Source organism: Pteropus medius, unplaced genomic scaffold, assembly GCF_902729225.1.
Source record: "Pteropus medius unplaced genomic scaffold, Ma_sr-lr_union100, whole genome shotgun sequence".
In the NCBI taxonomy this organism is placed as follows: Eukaryota; Metazoa; Chordata; class Mammalia; order Chiroptera; family Pteropodidae; genus Pteropus; species Pteropus medius.
The window spans coordinates 1,985,930-2,001,265 of record NW_024350927.1 but is presented as its reverse complement, the minus strand read 5'-3'; the positions used below and the strand labels follow the sequence as shown (position 1 = coordinate 2,001,265).

General features: G+C 54.6%; 1 protein-coding gene across 3 annotated transcripts; it reads right to left on the bottom strand.

Moving 5' to 3' along the window:
* Positions 1-3,756: 3,756 nt before the first annotated feature.
* Positions 3,757-7,803, bottom strand: CPLANE2 (ciliogenesis and planar polarity effector complex subunit 2). 3 transcript variants are annotated; one of them, XM_039842112.1, is made up of 6 exons: positions 7,530-7,803; positions 7,066-7,215; positions 5,877-6,029; positions 5,159-5,283; positions 4,691-4,827; positions 3,757-4,468 (listed from the first exon to the last, which is right to left on the bottom strand). In XM_039842112.1, the coding sequence occupies exons 1-6, from the start codon at positions 7,786-7,788 to the stop codon at positions 4,219-4,221; spliced, it is 1,074 nt and encodes a 357-aa protein (XP_039698046.1). In that variant the 5' UTR covers positions 7,789-7,803; the 3' UTR covers positions 3,757-4,218. The 3 variants fall into 3 exon arrangements, with proteins under 3 accessions (XP_039698046.1, XP_039698047.1, XP_039698048.1); XM_039842113.1 differs by having other exon boundaries at positions 7,605-7,803; XM_039842114.1 differs by having other exon boundaries at positions 7,582-7,724.
* Between the last annotated feature and the right edge of the window lie 7,533 nt (positions 7,804-15,336).

Genomic DNA, 15,336 nt, shown 5'->3' with positions numbered 1-15,336 from the left:
GGCCTGAGCTCATGTTATCCGCCCCCTCATGCAGTGGGAAGGCTGAAGTGTAGACTCGCTCCATTTCTAGACCCGCGATGCCCATCTCTGCGCGTTTCAGCTTCCCATAGGCTGTGCGGGCTAGGATCTCTGTCACTGCCAGGGAGAATCCTGGGGTCAGCTCCACCTCCTTAAGGTCCCACCTGGACCCTTCCTCAGGCAGTTGTCTCACCACTCGGTGCCTCTGCGTGTTGGAGAAGTAGGAGTCGTGGGAATCGCTGCCCAGGAATCTGAAAGCAGAGCAGGGGTCAGAAGCCGAGTCCTCTGCCCTATCCGAGACCTAACACAACCGAGGGCAGAGTCTCTCTCTAGTTGGGACAGAGGAATAAGACGCGCCAGCTGCTAAAGTCAGAGAGCCCATTTACCCACAAAAGTCAGCCTGCGCTGGGTATGTTCCAGCCAGGTGAACATCCACCGGGGATTGAAAGAGTGGGAATCAGGGACCGGTAGCCGTTTGGACAGGGCCTGGACCCCAGCGTACGGAAAGGACAGGCCAGGGACCTAAAGTGAGTTAGTCGGGCAGGAGTTGCCTCCCAGACAAACCGAGGAAAAGCAAACGATCCTTGATTAGACTAAGTCTTGCAGTTGGCGACCCGCCCCTCTCCTGAAGGCCCTGCCCACCCCGAGGCCCCGCCCCGTCCTCTCTCACGGCTTGGAGCAGCGGAAGCTGCACGCGTAAAACCCAGCGGCTTGTTGGGGACATGTCGCTGCGGAGGGTTGTGCAGGCCACGTGCCGCAGCAGCTCGGCGTAGCTGTCGGAGTCTGGGTTGAGTTAGGCCTGGGGAACTAGGGTAGGGTCATCGGTGCCTGGGGAGACTCCGCCCGCGGCTGACATCACCGCGGCCCACCCCTCCCACCTGCAGGCGCGCGCAGGCTCAGCTCAGCGAAGTGCATGGCGCGGGCGCGGCCCTCGGCGGGACCGTGCTCCTGGGGGCCAGGATCTCAGGGTGGGCCAGAGACCGGAGCCCCTCCCCTCGCTATCCCCGCCCGGGTTGACAGAACCCCGTCCGCACGCGGGTCCTTACCTTCATAAGCATTTTTGACACGCCTTTCCTCGTTTGCAATTCAAACGAGGAGAGGACCAGCACCCCCCATTAGGGGTAGACGCTGAGTAGGCCGGAGTCATAGAGTGTGGCTGCCGTTTCCCATTTATCAGGCCCTAGGCTGAGCGCTTTATACACTTCGCCCATTTAATCATCGCAGCCCGGTTTTGGGGCCGACGCTACGGTAAAGCCCATTTAGCGGATGAGCTGCTGGAATCGTTCGCGCAGGTCACAGAGCTGGTTAGTGGAGCCGCGTTCTGCCTTCGGGACCGAGCCCACGCAGCCCCCGCCGCGCTCACTTCCTCGAGAAGCAGCCGGACTGCGCAGGTTCCGCGGAAACTTGCCGCTCACGCCGCCGCGCGGGTCGCAGCTTCTCCAGCAGGAGCTCTTTGTCTCATCGCCGCGGCAGGAGGGTAGCTAGGAATTGTCTGACCCACCCTGTCCACTTCCATCCTGGGTAGGAAGCGGGGAGGGGGGGGCGGCGAGGGAGGGGCAGTGGGTTGTCTGGATTTGTCAGTCCCACTAAAGCCAAAATGAAAACAAATGCGGGGCGGAGGGGTGAGTGGAGTGCTTCCCTTTGGGGCTTAACCGAATGGTGGAATTTCTGGCACCAAAACTGGGAGAAGGCAACTTCCAGACTTCCCTGTGGCCTTTGACACTCCACAGAAATGGCCTCTGTCTGCTAGGCCCTGAGAGGGGCTTTATCTGGAGCCCAGACACTCTCTCTGGATAACACGCACAGGACCCGCCACATAATGCGTGCTGCTCAGAATTTCAAGATGGCACCAGCAGTCCATTAAATCAGGTGCCGGGCCCTGTGGACTGCTCAGGGGAGAGGCCCAGGAAGCTGGTTGGGGTCCCTACGGGTCTACACACCCTCCCTTCTCACTCACTCTCCGCGAGACCCCGCCCAGAGACCACAGGCAGGCGCGGACACCAGCTGTCAGAAGTATGGCTCTGCAGTTCTCTCTTCCCTTGGGATTCCATTTCTGCCCTTAGAAGGAGGCCCTTGGCTGGTAGCCCACTCAATACTAAAGTGGCACTGGGGCTTTGCTTGGAGGAGCCGGGAAAACAGTGCTTGGATGCTGAGTGGCTGCACTCCAAGTCCCAGCCCCCCTGTCCTCCTCACTTTGTTCTTTCCCCAGGAGATGGGGAAGGGAATTGCTCCCCCCTTGGTTGGGGGTGAAGTGGGTGCTGGGTGATTCTCTGACTGGAGCAGTGCTAACCAGATGACTGGCCTGCCCTGCTGCGATGATCTCAGCTATTTCTCCAGAGCAACTTCTGGCTTTTAGCAGAGCTGGTGCCCAAGAAGGATGCAGAAACTTCCTTTCTGGGGGAGTTTTAAGCCCAGAGATAATTGGCTGGGACGTGGGGTCGCTGGTACTCACAGGCATGCGTAGCAGGAGGGTCACATTCAGGCCAAGGCCGCCTTCACCGGGTCACACTCCTACACTTTGCTGCTGCCTGGTGAGGTAAGGTCAACCAGAACTAAGAACAGAGGGGACCGTGCTAAAGGCCAGCTTCCTGGAGGCAGAGCTGAAGGCCGCAGCCGGAAGGTCTATGGCCTACAGGCTGTGCCACCATGAGCTTGGGGTCCTGCCCAGGGACATCCCTTCTCTGGGATATGGGGTAAGCTGATGCCTCAACTCTGAACCAGAATTGGGGGTAAGAAGGTGCTGAGGTCCGTCCTTTATGCCGCGGAAGGGTCGACAAGCCTACAGGCAGTGCCCAAGGTAGACAAACATGGCCTTGTCACGCAGGCAATCAGTGAGCTTGGGAGTGTGAGCAGGGGATACGTATGAGCCTCCTGTGTGTGCCAGGAAGTGGGGGGAGTGTTTTAGGACAAGTGCTGGTATGTGTGCACACACGATCACATGTGTGTTGGATGTACAGAAGCCAATGCTGCCTTTTCAAGAGGGGGCTCCAAGGGCCAGCTGGCTTTGGGGGTCACTATACCGAGGCCCTTAGGGTCTACTAATACAGGCTTTTGTCATCTGGGTCAGACTCAGGCCAGGCCTCAGCCCAGGGGTCCATCTGTGGAGCCAGTTGGGGTATCATAAGGGGCTGTCAGAAAGTATAAGGGCCCACTTTGTCAGCACCCTCCATCACCCACACAACAGTGTCTCTAGCTGATGGGGCAGGGGTGAGACACAAGAATAGGCAAGTTTACTCACCTTCCTGCTCCTCCCTTGCTGGCTTCCCACAGGGCAGAGCTGCCCAACAGGTCAGCTCACTCCCTGACCCCCGCCTGGTCCAGTCCCTGACCCTGCCCAGTGATGCTTTCTGACTCCCAGGCAGGCGAGGCCCCTGTCCTAAGCCTCACCTGACAACTTCATGATCAAGGGCACTGCAGAGCGAGGGGCCGACCTCTTGGACATGCAAGTGGACATTTCCCCGCCTCTCCTGCAGCTCCATGTGACCATGTGACTAGGTGTTGGTCAATGCAACGTGAGCAGAAATGTGACACACTGCCCTAGGCCAGGTCCACAGAAACCTGGGTGACATTCCACTTGTACTCATTATTCTGCTGACTGAATGTTGATGCCCCAGGGAAAACTGGGAAGCCAGTGTTGAAGATCTGAGCCTGGGTCTCTGAATCAGTGCATGAGGCAGAGTGCCCAGAGCCACCTTCGCTTCCACGTGAGATGAGACATAAGCAACAAAAAAAAGCCACTGAGATTTCAGGGTTTATCTGGTACATCAGATGGTGTTAATGCAACAAATATAGGCTCTTGATTGAAGTCACTTGAGGTCCAGGGCCCGGCTGAGGTAACCCCTCTCCCCAGTCGCCCTCCTTGGGTGCTGCAGAAGGGATGGGCAGCAGGAGGTTGGGGGAGATACTTGAGTCCTGGGGCCCTGCCCATGCAGCTCCTCAGTTTCCAGAGCCTAGAGCCCCAGGGCCGAGGAAGAAGGGCAGGGAGCCTCAGAGGGCGTTGTGCCCCGCCTCACTGCCACGGATTCTGTGAGGAAAGCGCTGCTGGGCCAGGAGGCTTCGCAGGCCACCGTCCTCCCTGACCAGTCCTCAGGATGAGATCAATACTCTGCCCCAGCCCTGGGCCCTGGGTCCTGCCCTCTGCCCTGGGTCACCTGAGGGTCAGGAGTAGGGATCACAGGTGCCTGCTCATGATGCCACACCTCAGCTAGGGGTATTGTCTGGAGTGTTGGGGAGTAGGCCAGCTGCCACCTGGTCCTGGTGCCACAGCTGCTCCGCCAGGCCATTGAGCACATGAGCAATGTCAGCCAGCCCAGCCCGCCCATCCAGCGTGCGCCCGTCTGCCAGGCGCCGCCCTGGCACACTCTTCACCCGCAGGAGGGGCAGTTCCCAGGCCTGCCGGAAGGCCGTGAGCTCACGCTCAGGCACGTCCGTGTGCATGTACTGGTCAAATCTGGAGGAGGGTCAAGGAGCCTGGCCAGGCGCCTCTGCTAACCACCCCATCAAGCCCAGCCTGTCCCTCCGCTCTGGAGCCCCACAGCCAGGGGCTGAAGGATGCCCTGCTGCAGTCTTTAAGATAAAGCCCATGGGCCTGGACCCCACAGCTGGGTAGAGGCAGGGTCCGTGCCTTGCCAAGTGTGGCCTCTGACAGTCCCAGGAGACACCCAAAGGATACTTGGAGCCGATGACCATTCTGACGACACCAGGGGCCTCACCTGCTATACGGGCCAGCTGTCCAGGAAGGTCTTCAAAGGAGGCACGGTCAGTGAAAGAGAAGAGGAAGAGGAAAGCATCTGTCTTCTCCTTGCAAGCCTGGGGACGAAGAGACTGATTCAAGGAACCATGGCACCAGAACCCTGTCCGCTACAGGGCCCTGAGAAGTCTTAGCATGATCCCTCCTTTAGCAGGCTGGGAAACTGAGTCCCAGAGCAGGGAGTGGCTGGTTCCAGGGCAGAGCTCAGGCTGGAACCCAGTCCCCAATGCCAGCTCAGAGCTCTCCCAGCCAGAGCAGCACCCTCAGCACATTCATACCCAATTCTGCCTCCTGCAAACCAGGCAGCCTGGGCTCAGTCACTTGGACTCAGAAGCCCACCTCAGACAACTGGCCCCTCTAGGACCCACCCAGGCCCACCTGCCTGCTCACCGGTAGCATGTGGTCGAACTTTTTGAGCGCAGACTCCCCGCAGTCCCAGAACTCAAAACGGAACATGACGACACGGTTGCTGGCCTGCAGCTTGGCCGGCCAAAACACCACAGTAGTCTGGATGCCTGGGGAGGCAGGGTCAGCCACTTAGCACAGGAGAGGCAGAGGTGGAGAGGGGTGGGGGGCCAGGAAGGGATAGGAAGAATTCGTCCCTGCCCTGGTGGGTCCTCAATCTGATGGGGACGGCACAGTCCCAGACCTGGAAAAATTCTGTCTGATGGGGGAAACTGATCTGCCCTAGAGGAGCTCGTAGTCCAACCAGGGAGATCCAGCTCTTGCCCCAGCCATGACAAAGCAGTATCACTCACATGTACAAGGGGACACAAAGGTCCCGGGATACTGAAGGATATTGCAACGTGATGGTCAATCAGCACCCAGTGGAAGGAAACAAGAAGGGAAGATTAGTGTTTCCTGAGCAAGCACCAACCTTGTGCCGGCTCAGTGCTAGGCATGTTTCCACCACTGTCTCTTATACCACATCCCCAACAATCCCATGGGATTGGTACCATGATCCCTGTTGGAAGGAGGAGCCAACATAGGCTCAGAGAGGTGAAGGGATTTGCCAAGGTTGCAGAGTACATGGTGGTGCTGATTACAACATGTGCGATGCAGGAAGTCTTTTCCCCACCCCAGAGAAGGCCCCCAAGGATGGACTCACCAGGGGTCTCGTGGTGTACCACGGGCACCTCTAGGCCGGCCAGCTTGGCCACCAGTGCTGTCTTGCCCACACCACTCTTCCCAGACACGAAGATCTTGTAGCTGGCCGTGTCAATGGCCACAGACGGGGGCAGCACTGGTCGTTCGAGCAGCCCTGGGGCAAGGATGGAACCAGGTGGGGTCAGGGATCAACCTGCACTTGCCCTGGGTTGGACAAACTCATCTCTAAGGGCTTTTGCAGTGCTAACCACCCAAGGTTCTCTATGCTTGTTACAGAGGCCTGGGACATAGGCAGTGTCCCTGGATGAGAAGCTCCGCTGAGAACACGTGTGCTCTGTGAGCTGGGCCAGGGCCAACTCCAAATAACACCAAATTGTTTTTTTTGCGTCTGATGCATGAGATGGTTTTTATTGATACTATTATCACGTGTTCTAGGTTTCTCACATGTAAAAGGGAGGTTTTTCAAAATTCTTTCCTCAGTGGAGAAATATCAACAAAAGTATTCTCGATTACTATAAACTCCTTAGAATCAATATATCAAAATCTTTATGAATGTTTTTAATTTAAAACTTGCAAAAAACTGTAGGCTTAGGACCTCAAAGTCCTAAGTTGGGGGTTGCCCTCTCATTTTCTGGTATTAAGCCTTCTGGCACTTTGTCCTGGTCAGAGCTGGACTCTTGTAGCCGATGCCAGGCCCCTCTGCTGATGCCAGGGCCCTCTGCTGATGCCAGGGCCCTCTGCTGGACTGTCAGCCTGCCCTGTCCCAGGGGAGTTGGCTTCATCCTGGGGAACATGATTGTCTTACCTTGGAGAAGGCAGGATATGAAAGAGGCTTGTCTCTAGACTCACTAGTCAACAAGTCTATAAGATGTGCTGTTGAGGTTAAACTGGAGTCTGTTTTGAAAAGTGCCCAGCAGAGGGCCTGGCACCGGGTGAGGGCTCAATCAGCAGCCTCTCTGGTGACGGTAGTTCCTGGCAGGGTTTTGCCTGTTTCCATGTTCCTGGCTCGGATGATGGAATTATCTCTAAGGAGATTTGGGGGTGGGGGCCCCAGGGGTAGAGCTTCCAGGGGTCCCCAAATGCAGTGCAGCAGGCCCTCACTGCCTTGCTTCCCAGGGAGCAACAGGTGACACTGTTCTCCCCCAAGAATGACAGCTGACAACAGGCTGAGGAAGGGCGAGAGCACTTACCGAACACCCGCCGGCGGCTTTTTCGCAGGATGCAGGCCAAGTACTCCTTACCCTCGGCGCTTTCATGCCAGTCTGGGACAATCACCGAGCCCAGAGAGGGTGGTCTGGCCATGGCTGGGCACCCCGGTGGGGTAGGGAGATGGCAGAATGCTGAGGGCAGGGGAAGGGAGAGCGTGACTGTCCCAAGCTGAACCTGCGATCCCTTTTAACCTGCCCTCCGACTCTCCCGTGGAGCCCCAGCTCCGTCCTCGGGTGATGGAGCAGTTACGGGGAGCCCTACCCTCCTTATTATCCCGATTAGCATTTTGGGAGTCCCAGCTCCCTTTCACTGTCTTGGGGGGCGGGGGGCTTACATATCCCCGTCTCCCTCTTATTACCCAGAAGGTGCACTTCCACAGCGCCTTCGGGCAGCCATGCAATTATTACCCCGAGGGCATCTGCACAGCCCTGCTCTCCCTACGCACCTCTGGGAGGGGTCACATAGCCCTGCTTTTCCTCTACTTCCTGGGTACCTACTCCTGGGGCCATCCAGCCCTCACCATCAGCAGTCCCCGCGGACAAACAGTCCCGGGTGGAGACCGTCCCTTTAAAAGTCCGCTTCGCGTTCACGCCGCGCACCCCGCGGGGCCCGCTTCCGCCCGGCGGGTGCTCGGCGTTGGCGCCCGCGCGCGCGGCCAGGCCAGGAGCGGGTGCATGAGGCGCATGTGCGGAGTGGGTTGTCATGGAGACGCCGGGGGCGGGGTTGGGTTCCTAAATTCGGAGATGGGTTGGTCTCTCTTGCATCTGCAGCTACCACCACGCAGGTCACTAGACAGGTCCTTCCCTTCTGGACCATGGTCCCCCTGTGCTCAGTCCGAGCCCCAGTCTTTCTTTAAAACGTAATCAAATCCCCCTTCTCCAGGAACCTTCCCTGCCCCTCTGTGCCTGTTCTCTCTTCTATAAAGTGGAGGTAAAATACTGTTACCTCCTAGGGTTCTTTACAGCAGTGCCCTGTATACAGCGGTGTTCAACAAGTATAATTGTTATTATTATCTTTATCATCATCATCATCATCATCATCATCATTATTACTTCGCCTCCTCCTCCTCCTCCTCCACAATTAATTGCTCAGAGGACCTCGAGATGAGTTAAACACCTCCGGCTTCTCAGATGGGGAAAAAGCAGCTCAGAGAGGTCAAGGGACTCACTCAAGGTCTTAAAAATGAGTCAGAGGCCCATTGGATTGTACCTTCCAGTCATTTATTGATAGACTGATTCATCTCCTATTATTCACCAAATAATTACTGAGCACCTACTATATGCTGAGCCTGGTCTAGCTGCTGGGAATACAATGATGAACAAGAAGCCTCTGCCCTCACAGAGCTGACATTTCGGCACTGAGGCCATGAGACCCCTCACTGTTCCAATGATGGGCACTGGGCCTGTTACCTAGGAGGCGTGTGATCTAGTTGTCTATTACACTTGTTATCAGTGTCCTCTCGCAATGCCTTCAGGTGTAGAGCATATCACTATTGTGTAAGGAATAACCTGAGTTAACCTTTACCGAAAGCCACCTAAGTGCAAGACGGTGGGGTCTTTGCAGAGGTTACTTCATTTCATTCTGTAAACAAACCTGTGCAGGAAATATTATCTCTTTCTTTTACAGATAAGGAAGCTCAGAAACAGCACGATTGTCTGGGATCATGCCACACCGCTGGTCAGTGGGAAAACTAGACTCAGAACCTAGGGTTTCTGGGCTCTGAAGTATGCATCTGTGTCATCTGATTGGGTCTCGTGCTTTTAAAGCTTTGCCCCCGCCTAGAGGGCTGCTCCTAGTAAAGCTGGAAGCAGCCAGAGGACCCCAAACCCACAAATCATGGGGGCCCGTTATGTCGAAGGGGGCCGAGGACACAAGGATGTATAAGACAAGAAGCTTGCCCCCAACTTGCTTCCACTGCAGATAGGCAGAAATACAACAAATAAATAACCGCTTCTACAAGAATCTGTGCTTGAAACCACTGCCTGCATCCTTACTGCATCTGCCCGAGTCAGAGTTAGTGGCAGGGCTCAGATCTGACTTACCTCTGGGTTTCCAGACTTCACAGCCAGCCCTGCACTGGCTTGGCTTGTGGAGGGCTCAGGGAGAGCGTGAGGAAATGAAGCAACGTGGCAGAATGAGCTTTGCCAGTTAACCTGGAGGCCAGATAACAAGTGAAATCCTCTTGGGCACAGAGAGGGAAGCTGGTGGTCAGAGGAGCTGACCAGAGAATTAGGGGAATCGATCTTCAATGTCCTTAGGAGGTGGTGGAGAGGACACTTCAGTGAGCACCAGGAGCCCGTTCAAAACCTGGATTCTTGGGCTCTGTCCCCCAGAGATTCTGCTCAGGGTGTCGGATGGGTCTAAGATCCTGCATGTTTAACACTGGGCGGTTCAGCAGGTGGGGTCTGCATCAGTCTGCTGGACTGCCATAGCACATTACAACAGACTAGGTGGCTTAAACAACAGAAGTTTATTTTCCCCCAGTTCTGGAAGCTGGAAGTCCAAAATCAAGGTGCCAGCAGGGCTGGTTTCCAGGGAGGCCTCTCCTCCTGACTTGGGGCTAGTTTTCTTCTCACCGTGTCCTCTGGCCTTTACTCTGTGTACACTCACTCTTGGTGTCTCTTTCTCTTATAACGACACCGGTAATATTGGGTTAGGGCCCCACCCTCATGACTTCATGAAACGTTAATTACTTCCTTAAAGGCCCTGTCTCCAAATAAGTCACACTGAGGATTAGGTCTTTAATATATGGATTTGGGTGGGGGCCACAATTCAGTCCATAACAGGCTCCATAGACCTCACTTAAACACTGCTGGAAGCCAGTCGACTACTGGGGCCTGTGTGGTCAGAACTGTTTCAGAAAGATGCTTGTGAACCATCTTGGTCTAGTGAGTGCCCCTCGCCTGTACCCTTTTGACCACTAGATTGCGCGTCCCCCTAAGCAAGTTGGTTCTCCTCTTAGGGCCTCAGGTGAAGCAGGTGGCACACCTACCCAAAGCCCCTTCTAGTGTAGACCCTTCTGATTAGCCCACAGTCACCAGCCTCCAGGAGTAGACGGCCCAGGTGGGCAGACTCTCACACAGGCCTGAGGACCTGGAGGGCAGGGGCAGAGGGCAGGGCACCTAGGAAAGGTCAATGGAGACGGAAGTGGTCAGATCTGCGTTCTCATCTCCTGGACTCTGCAGCTCCGTGAGGATAGGGGCCTTGACCTTTTGTTGTTACATCCTCTATTTCCTAGAGCTGCAGTAAAAAGGTACCACAGACTAGCTGGCTTCAACAATAGAAATTTATTCTTAGTTCTGGAGGTTAGAAATCCAAGATAGAGGTGTTGGTGGGGTCGATTCCTCCTGAGGGTTGTGAGGGAAGGTTCCAGGCCTCTGTCTCTGGCTTGCAGGCAGCCATCTTACCCCTGTCTTTCCATCACCTTCTCTCTGTATGAGTCTGTGTCCATATTTCCTCTTGTAATCACACCAGTCCTACTGGTTAGGGCCCATCCTCATTTTACTTTAATCACCTCAGTAAAGAACCTATCTACAAATATGATCACATTCTGAGGTACTGGGGGTTAGGACTTCAACAGGTGAATTTTGTTGGGGGGTGGGGGTACAATTTAGCCCATAATAATCCCTACTACCTAGAAATATTTGACATATAATGAAAACTTTGACTGGCTATGGCTGCAGCTTGGAGAATGGCCTGTAGAGGGCGAGCCTGGAAGAAAGACCAGTAACGATGCAGGGTGAACATTCCAGGCACGAGTGGACAGGGACACATATTTGTCAAATGTTTATGAGCACTTCCTGTGCCGGGCGAGATGCTGGGAAGACAGCGAACGAGGTACAGACCTTGCCCTTGGGTATTCCACACTCTGGTGGGATTAAAATCAAAGAACTAGGCAACCACACTTAGAAGCAGGGCAGTAGGGTAGAGAGAAGGGACAGACTAAAAATGTCCAGATTCCATTTAAATATATGATTTGGGGCTGGAGTTGCCAAATCACCCCCAGAGAGTTCTTTTGAGGCTGAGCTGTACCAGGCCCGGGCTGGGCAGCAAGGTTGGTGTCCTTGGCCTGGACAGCCTCATGTGTCACTCCTCTGCTTAAAACTTTCTTGATGGCTTCCCACGGCTCCCCTCCTTCACACTGGCCTTCCTCTCCTCCCTAACTTGTCGGGTTCATGCTGGTCTCGGGGTCTTCGTTCTCTCTACACAGAATGGTTTCCCCCCATCTTCCCACGGCTGCTGCTTCTTCCATTCAGGTCTCAGCTGAAATGTCATCTCCTCAGAAAGACCTTCTCTGTGAGCCCAAATCCATCACCTGTTGTCATATCCCATTTTTATTGCCTTCATGGTACTCAGTGGAATGGTCTTAATCATTCACATATTTGTCTTTCCCTTCTCCCCCACTCCCACTGAAATGTAAGCTCCACAAGGCAGGGACAGTGCCTGGCACACAGTAGGTACTATGCATTCACTTAATGCAGGAATGGGTGCTGGCCAGACACCTTCCTCCCCAACCCCCAGACCCAGTCTGGTGCCAGAGGCTGATTTTTCTCTTTATGTATTCATGTCCTCTCTTCGTTGCCACTGCCTTAGTTCTAATGCCCAGGCCCAGGCCCTGCCTCTCATCCTCCATCTCCAATCTGTTCTCCAGTTCTGCTTTGTCCACTCCAGTCATGCTGACCTTCTCAAGGTTCCAGGAGGCCCTGTCATCACACTCAGATCTCTGTGCTTTTGCACAAGCTGTTCCCTCTACTAGCGTACCCTTTTCCTTTCTTCCTCCAGCACTGGCCGTAATCGCCCCTATCCTTGGTTCTTGGGGTTCCCATGCACTTTATTTGACTTCTAATTGGAGCAAATACAAGTTTTTACCTTTGCTGACTCAGATGTTTCAGAAACAGAGCTTTGTTTCCTCTGAGTCAATTTAATCTCTGCCATGCAGGTATTTTAATCTAGTAATTTTCTGGTAAACTTACATTTAGTGATTTCTCTTTCCCTACAGCTTAAACACTCTCCTCAAGGTTGTTTCTTTTCATCTCCTCCTCCTCTGGTTCTGGGGCTCATGTTGGAGGGGTGCTAGCCCAAAAGCCAGGAAAGCATGGTGGCGGGGTGGGGTAGCACACACTTCTTGGGCGTCATCTCTCCTGGGCCTTCGTGGGCTTCTTGTTCCAGAAACTCTCCTCTATACCTCCGCCTATGGCCCCATCCGTGCTGGCCTCTCTCCTCCCACCATGGATTCTGGTCATGAGCCTCTTTCCCAGCTATGTCAGAGGGGATGACTTCTGGTCATCAAATCCACTGGTTACTCTGCACTGTCCTCAGGCCAGAACGCCGGCCCCTCTGGGCAGGCCAGATCTCCCAGAGCCCTACTGCTCTCTTTCTGGAGCAAGGCACCTCTTACCGACTGCCAGAGGCCAGACCTGGACTCCACCTATCTGGGATCCCCAGGAAGGCTCTATCCTCACCTGCCCCCGGCCTCAGTCTAGCAGGGTGAGGTCAAGGCACGAAGACCAACTTCTTAGCTCTGCAGCTTCCAGAACAGCCATCCTGCCCCGGCTGGCTGTGCTGATTGCAGATGGTTCTAGGACTCCACTTCCTTCATATCTTTTTCATATATCTGCATTCTCCTTTGGCCTCAGCAGCTCAGAATTTGTCATCTTTGTTCAGCCCAGTATGACACCTCCCTGGCTTGTCACGAGGTTGTGAGATCCTAAAGGAATGGGCCTGAGTCCCAGCGCCTCAGGGGTCAGTATGCGCTCAGGGTTTGCATGCTGAGAACAATCCCCAGGGAGGTCCTGGGCCTTCCTGGTCTTCCTGTGGGTGGCCAGTGGCCCAGAACTCCTGGCTCTGGGACAGGAGCTTCCTTCTTTCTCCCAGGCTCCTGCCTGGGAAGGCCTGACCCTCGGCTCTCTTCTTCCCTATAGTGGGTGAGCAGACAGGCTCCCTGGTAGGGGCATGGCACACTTTGCCAGGCCTCTTAGACATTTACTTAAAACATCAGCTTAGCTTTGTGCATGCTGACAGGGCCTGGGCCCAGAGCCCAGCCCCGTGGGGAAAACACTGGCTTTCCCACAGGTGGGGGCTGGGACGGCCGACCAGCCTGGTGATAATGCTCTGAAGCACAGCCCATGCCAGAGAAGGGGCACTACTCTGGCTTTACCAACAGAGGTGGGGGGATGGGCATTTTTCTCCTCCAGTAAATTCAGTTTCCTTCTCAAGAACACCCCTGACAGAGCACCCAAGACCCAAAGCCTTTCACAGGGTGCCCCCAGGTGGTCTTTTGGAGGAATCACACCCATTCTGTAGACAACAGTTATTGCTGGTTCCAGCTAAATTGCCAACCTGTGAGGCTGGCAGTAGCATCATTGACATTTGAATGATAAAACTGAGGCTCACAGAGGTGGTCAAAGTGACAAAGCCAGCTTTTGAACCAAAGTCTTTCCTGGTCCAAAGTGTGTGCCCATGTCTCTGTCCTGCATTCTCTCTAGAAAGTCCTTTCAGAGTCCACAAAATGTCTCAAGTTTAAAGGCCATGTGGGGGTCCCTCGGTCCCATTCTTGATCTTATGCATACATTAGCTGTCATCCCCTCCCATGCGAGTTATTACTCTCTGCTTGACCACTTCCAGCAATGGTGAAATCATTGCCTCACAAAGAATCCACAACGTTGCCGAACTGCTTTTGTTGGTGGTATGTTGTAGGGAGGAGGGGACAGGGATAGTTATGGCCATAAGGAGCAGAAGGCAGACTGTAGCAGGGGATGCTCCCCTGTGCCTGAAGGCACAGAGAAGCCAGGGTAACTCCAGTCACATGTGGCAGTACTACAAGCAGTCCAGACTGCAGGATGTTCTGCCTGGACCTGGGGGTGATCGAAGCCTGGTCTTCGCCAGGTCCCCTGGATTAGGGTGAAGTCTTGGACTGACGAGCCAACTCAGGGCAGCGACATGTGCAAGGCCTTGGTCTCCTCATCAGTCAGTGATGTCCGCACTGCTGCCCCCCAGAGCCAGCCGGAGAAGAGCTGCAGACCCGGGAAAGAGAAAGGACAGGGTGCAGCTGCTCTCCTTAGCTAGGTGCTGTAATTTAGACTCAAATGGGCACAGGCTTCTGGCTCTTTAGTACTCAAGGGAGTGGCCAGGGAGTGCTGTGCTGGGCTGTGAAGGTCGTCACTGCCAACTCCTGCGAGGCCTCGGGTGAGCTATGGATCTTCTCTGAGCTGTGTTCCCCTTGACATTAAGTTTTCTCCCCAAAACGACAATTTGCCTCTTCTCTGCTCCCACACATCCTCTGACCTGGGGCTGACCATGTTGCCGTCTTCGTGTTCTGATCTCAGAGGAGAAACATGCTCATTGGTGGTTAGGAGCACGGCCTCTGGCATGCACAGACTGTTAGGGAGTCTTACGGGACTGGCCTGCCCTGAAGCCTGGGCAGGTGTCCTCTTTCCCAGGACCACCAGTCACCACTGGCGCCCTACCCACTGAACATCGCCGCCTCTCTATCCCACAGACTGACGATCCAGGCAATGCTTGGATTCCTCCAGTGATGCCGAACTGGTTCCACCCGTTACACAGAGCTCTGACCGTGACAAAATTCTTCCCAATGACCCTGAAATCTTAGACCTTCTACCCACTGGACCTTGTTCAGCCCAACGCACTCACAAGGAGCAAGTCTAACCCTTCTACAAGGGCAACTGTGGAAGCATTCAAACCAATCATTCTACCCCTAACACCAACTCAGCAGCTGCCAGCACTTTGCACCGAAGGCCCTTCCTCATATCACACTCCAGTTTGCTGTGTACCTCAAAGTAAACAGCAGAGACAGCATCGGACCACATACTGGTAGAAATGGAAGTTTCATCCTGCAGCTTGGGACACGAGCTGCAGGGCTACAGCACCTGAATCTGGGACAAAGTCGGTGTTCAGTATGTACTGAATGAAAAGAACATAATAGCGCTTGGCACAAAGACCCAGGGGCATAAGAAACTGACACGTAACTCAGCAACGGCTTCGGGGCTACAGCCCCCTACCCTTATGGTGGTGCCCGGCTCCTCCCAGACCCCCCATACGCACAGGTGGGAGGACTCTTTTCGTCAGCCCCCATCTGACACTTTCAGATTGGGAGCTAAGCATGTCTTTGAATCCAGGCAGAAGAATACTTTATGTGCCACAGGGCAGATTTGACTGGCAAACCACCAAAGAATTAAATCCAAAAGGGAGATTAAATAACTGGATGATTCTGACCTGATTTATGACAACAGCTG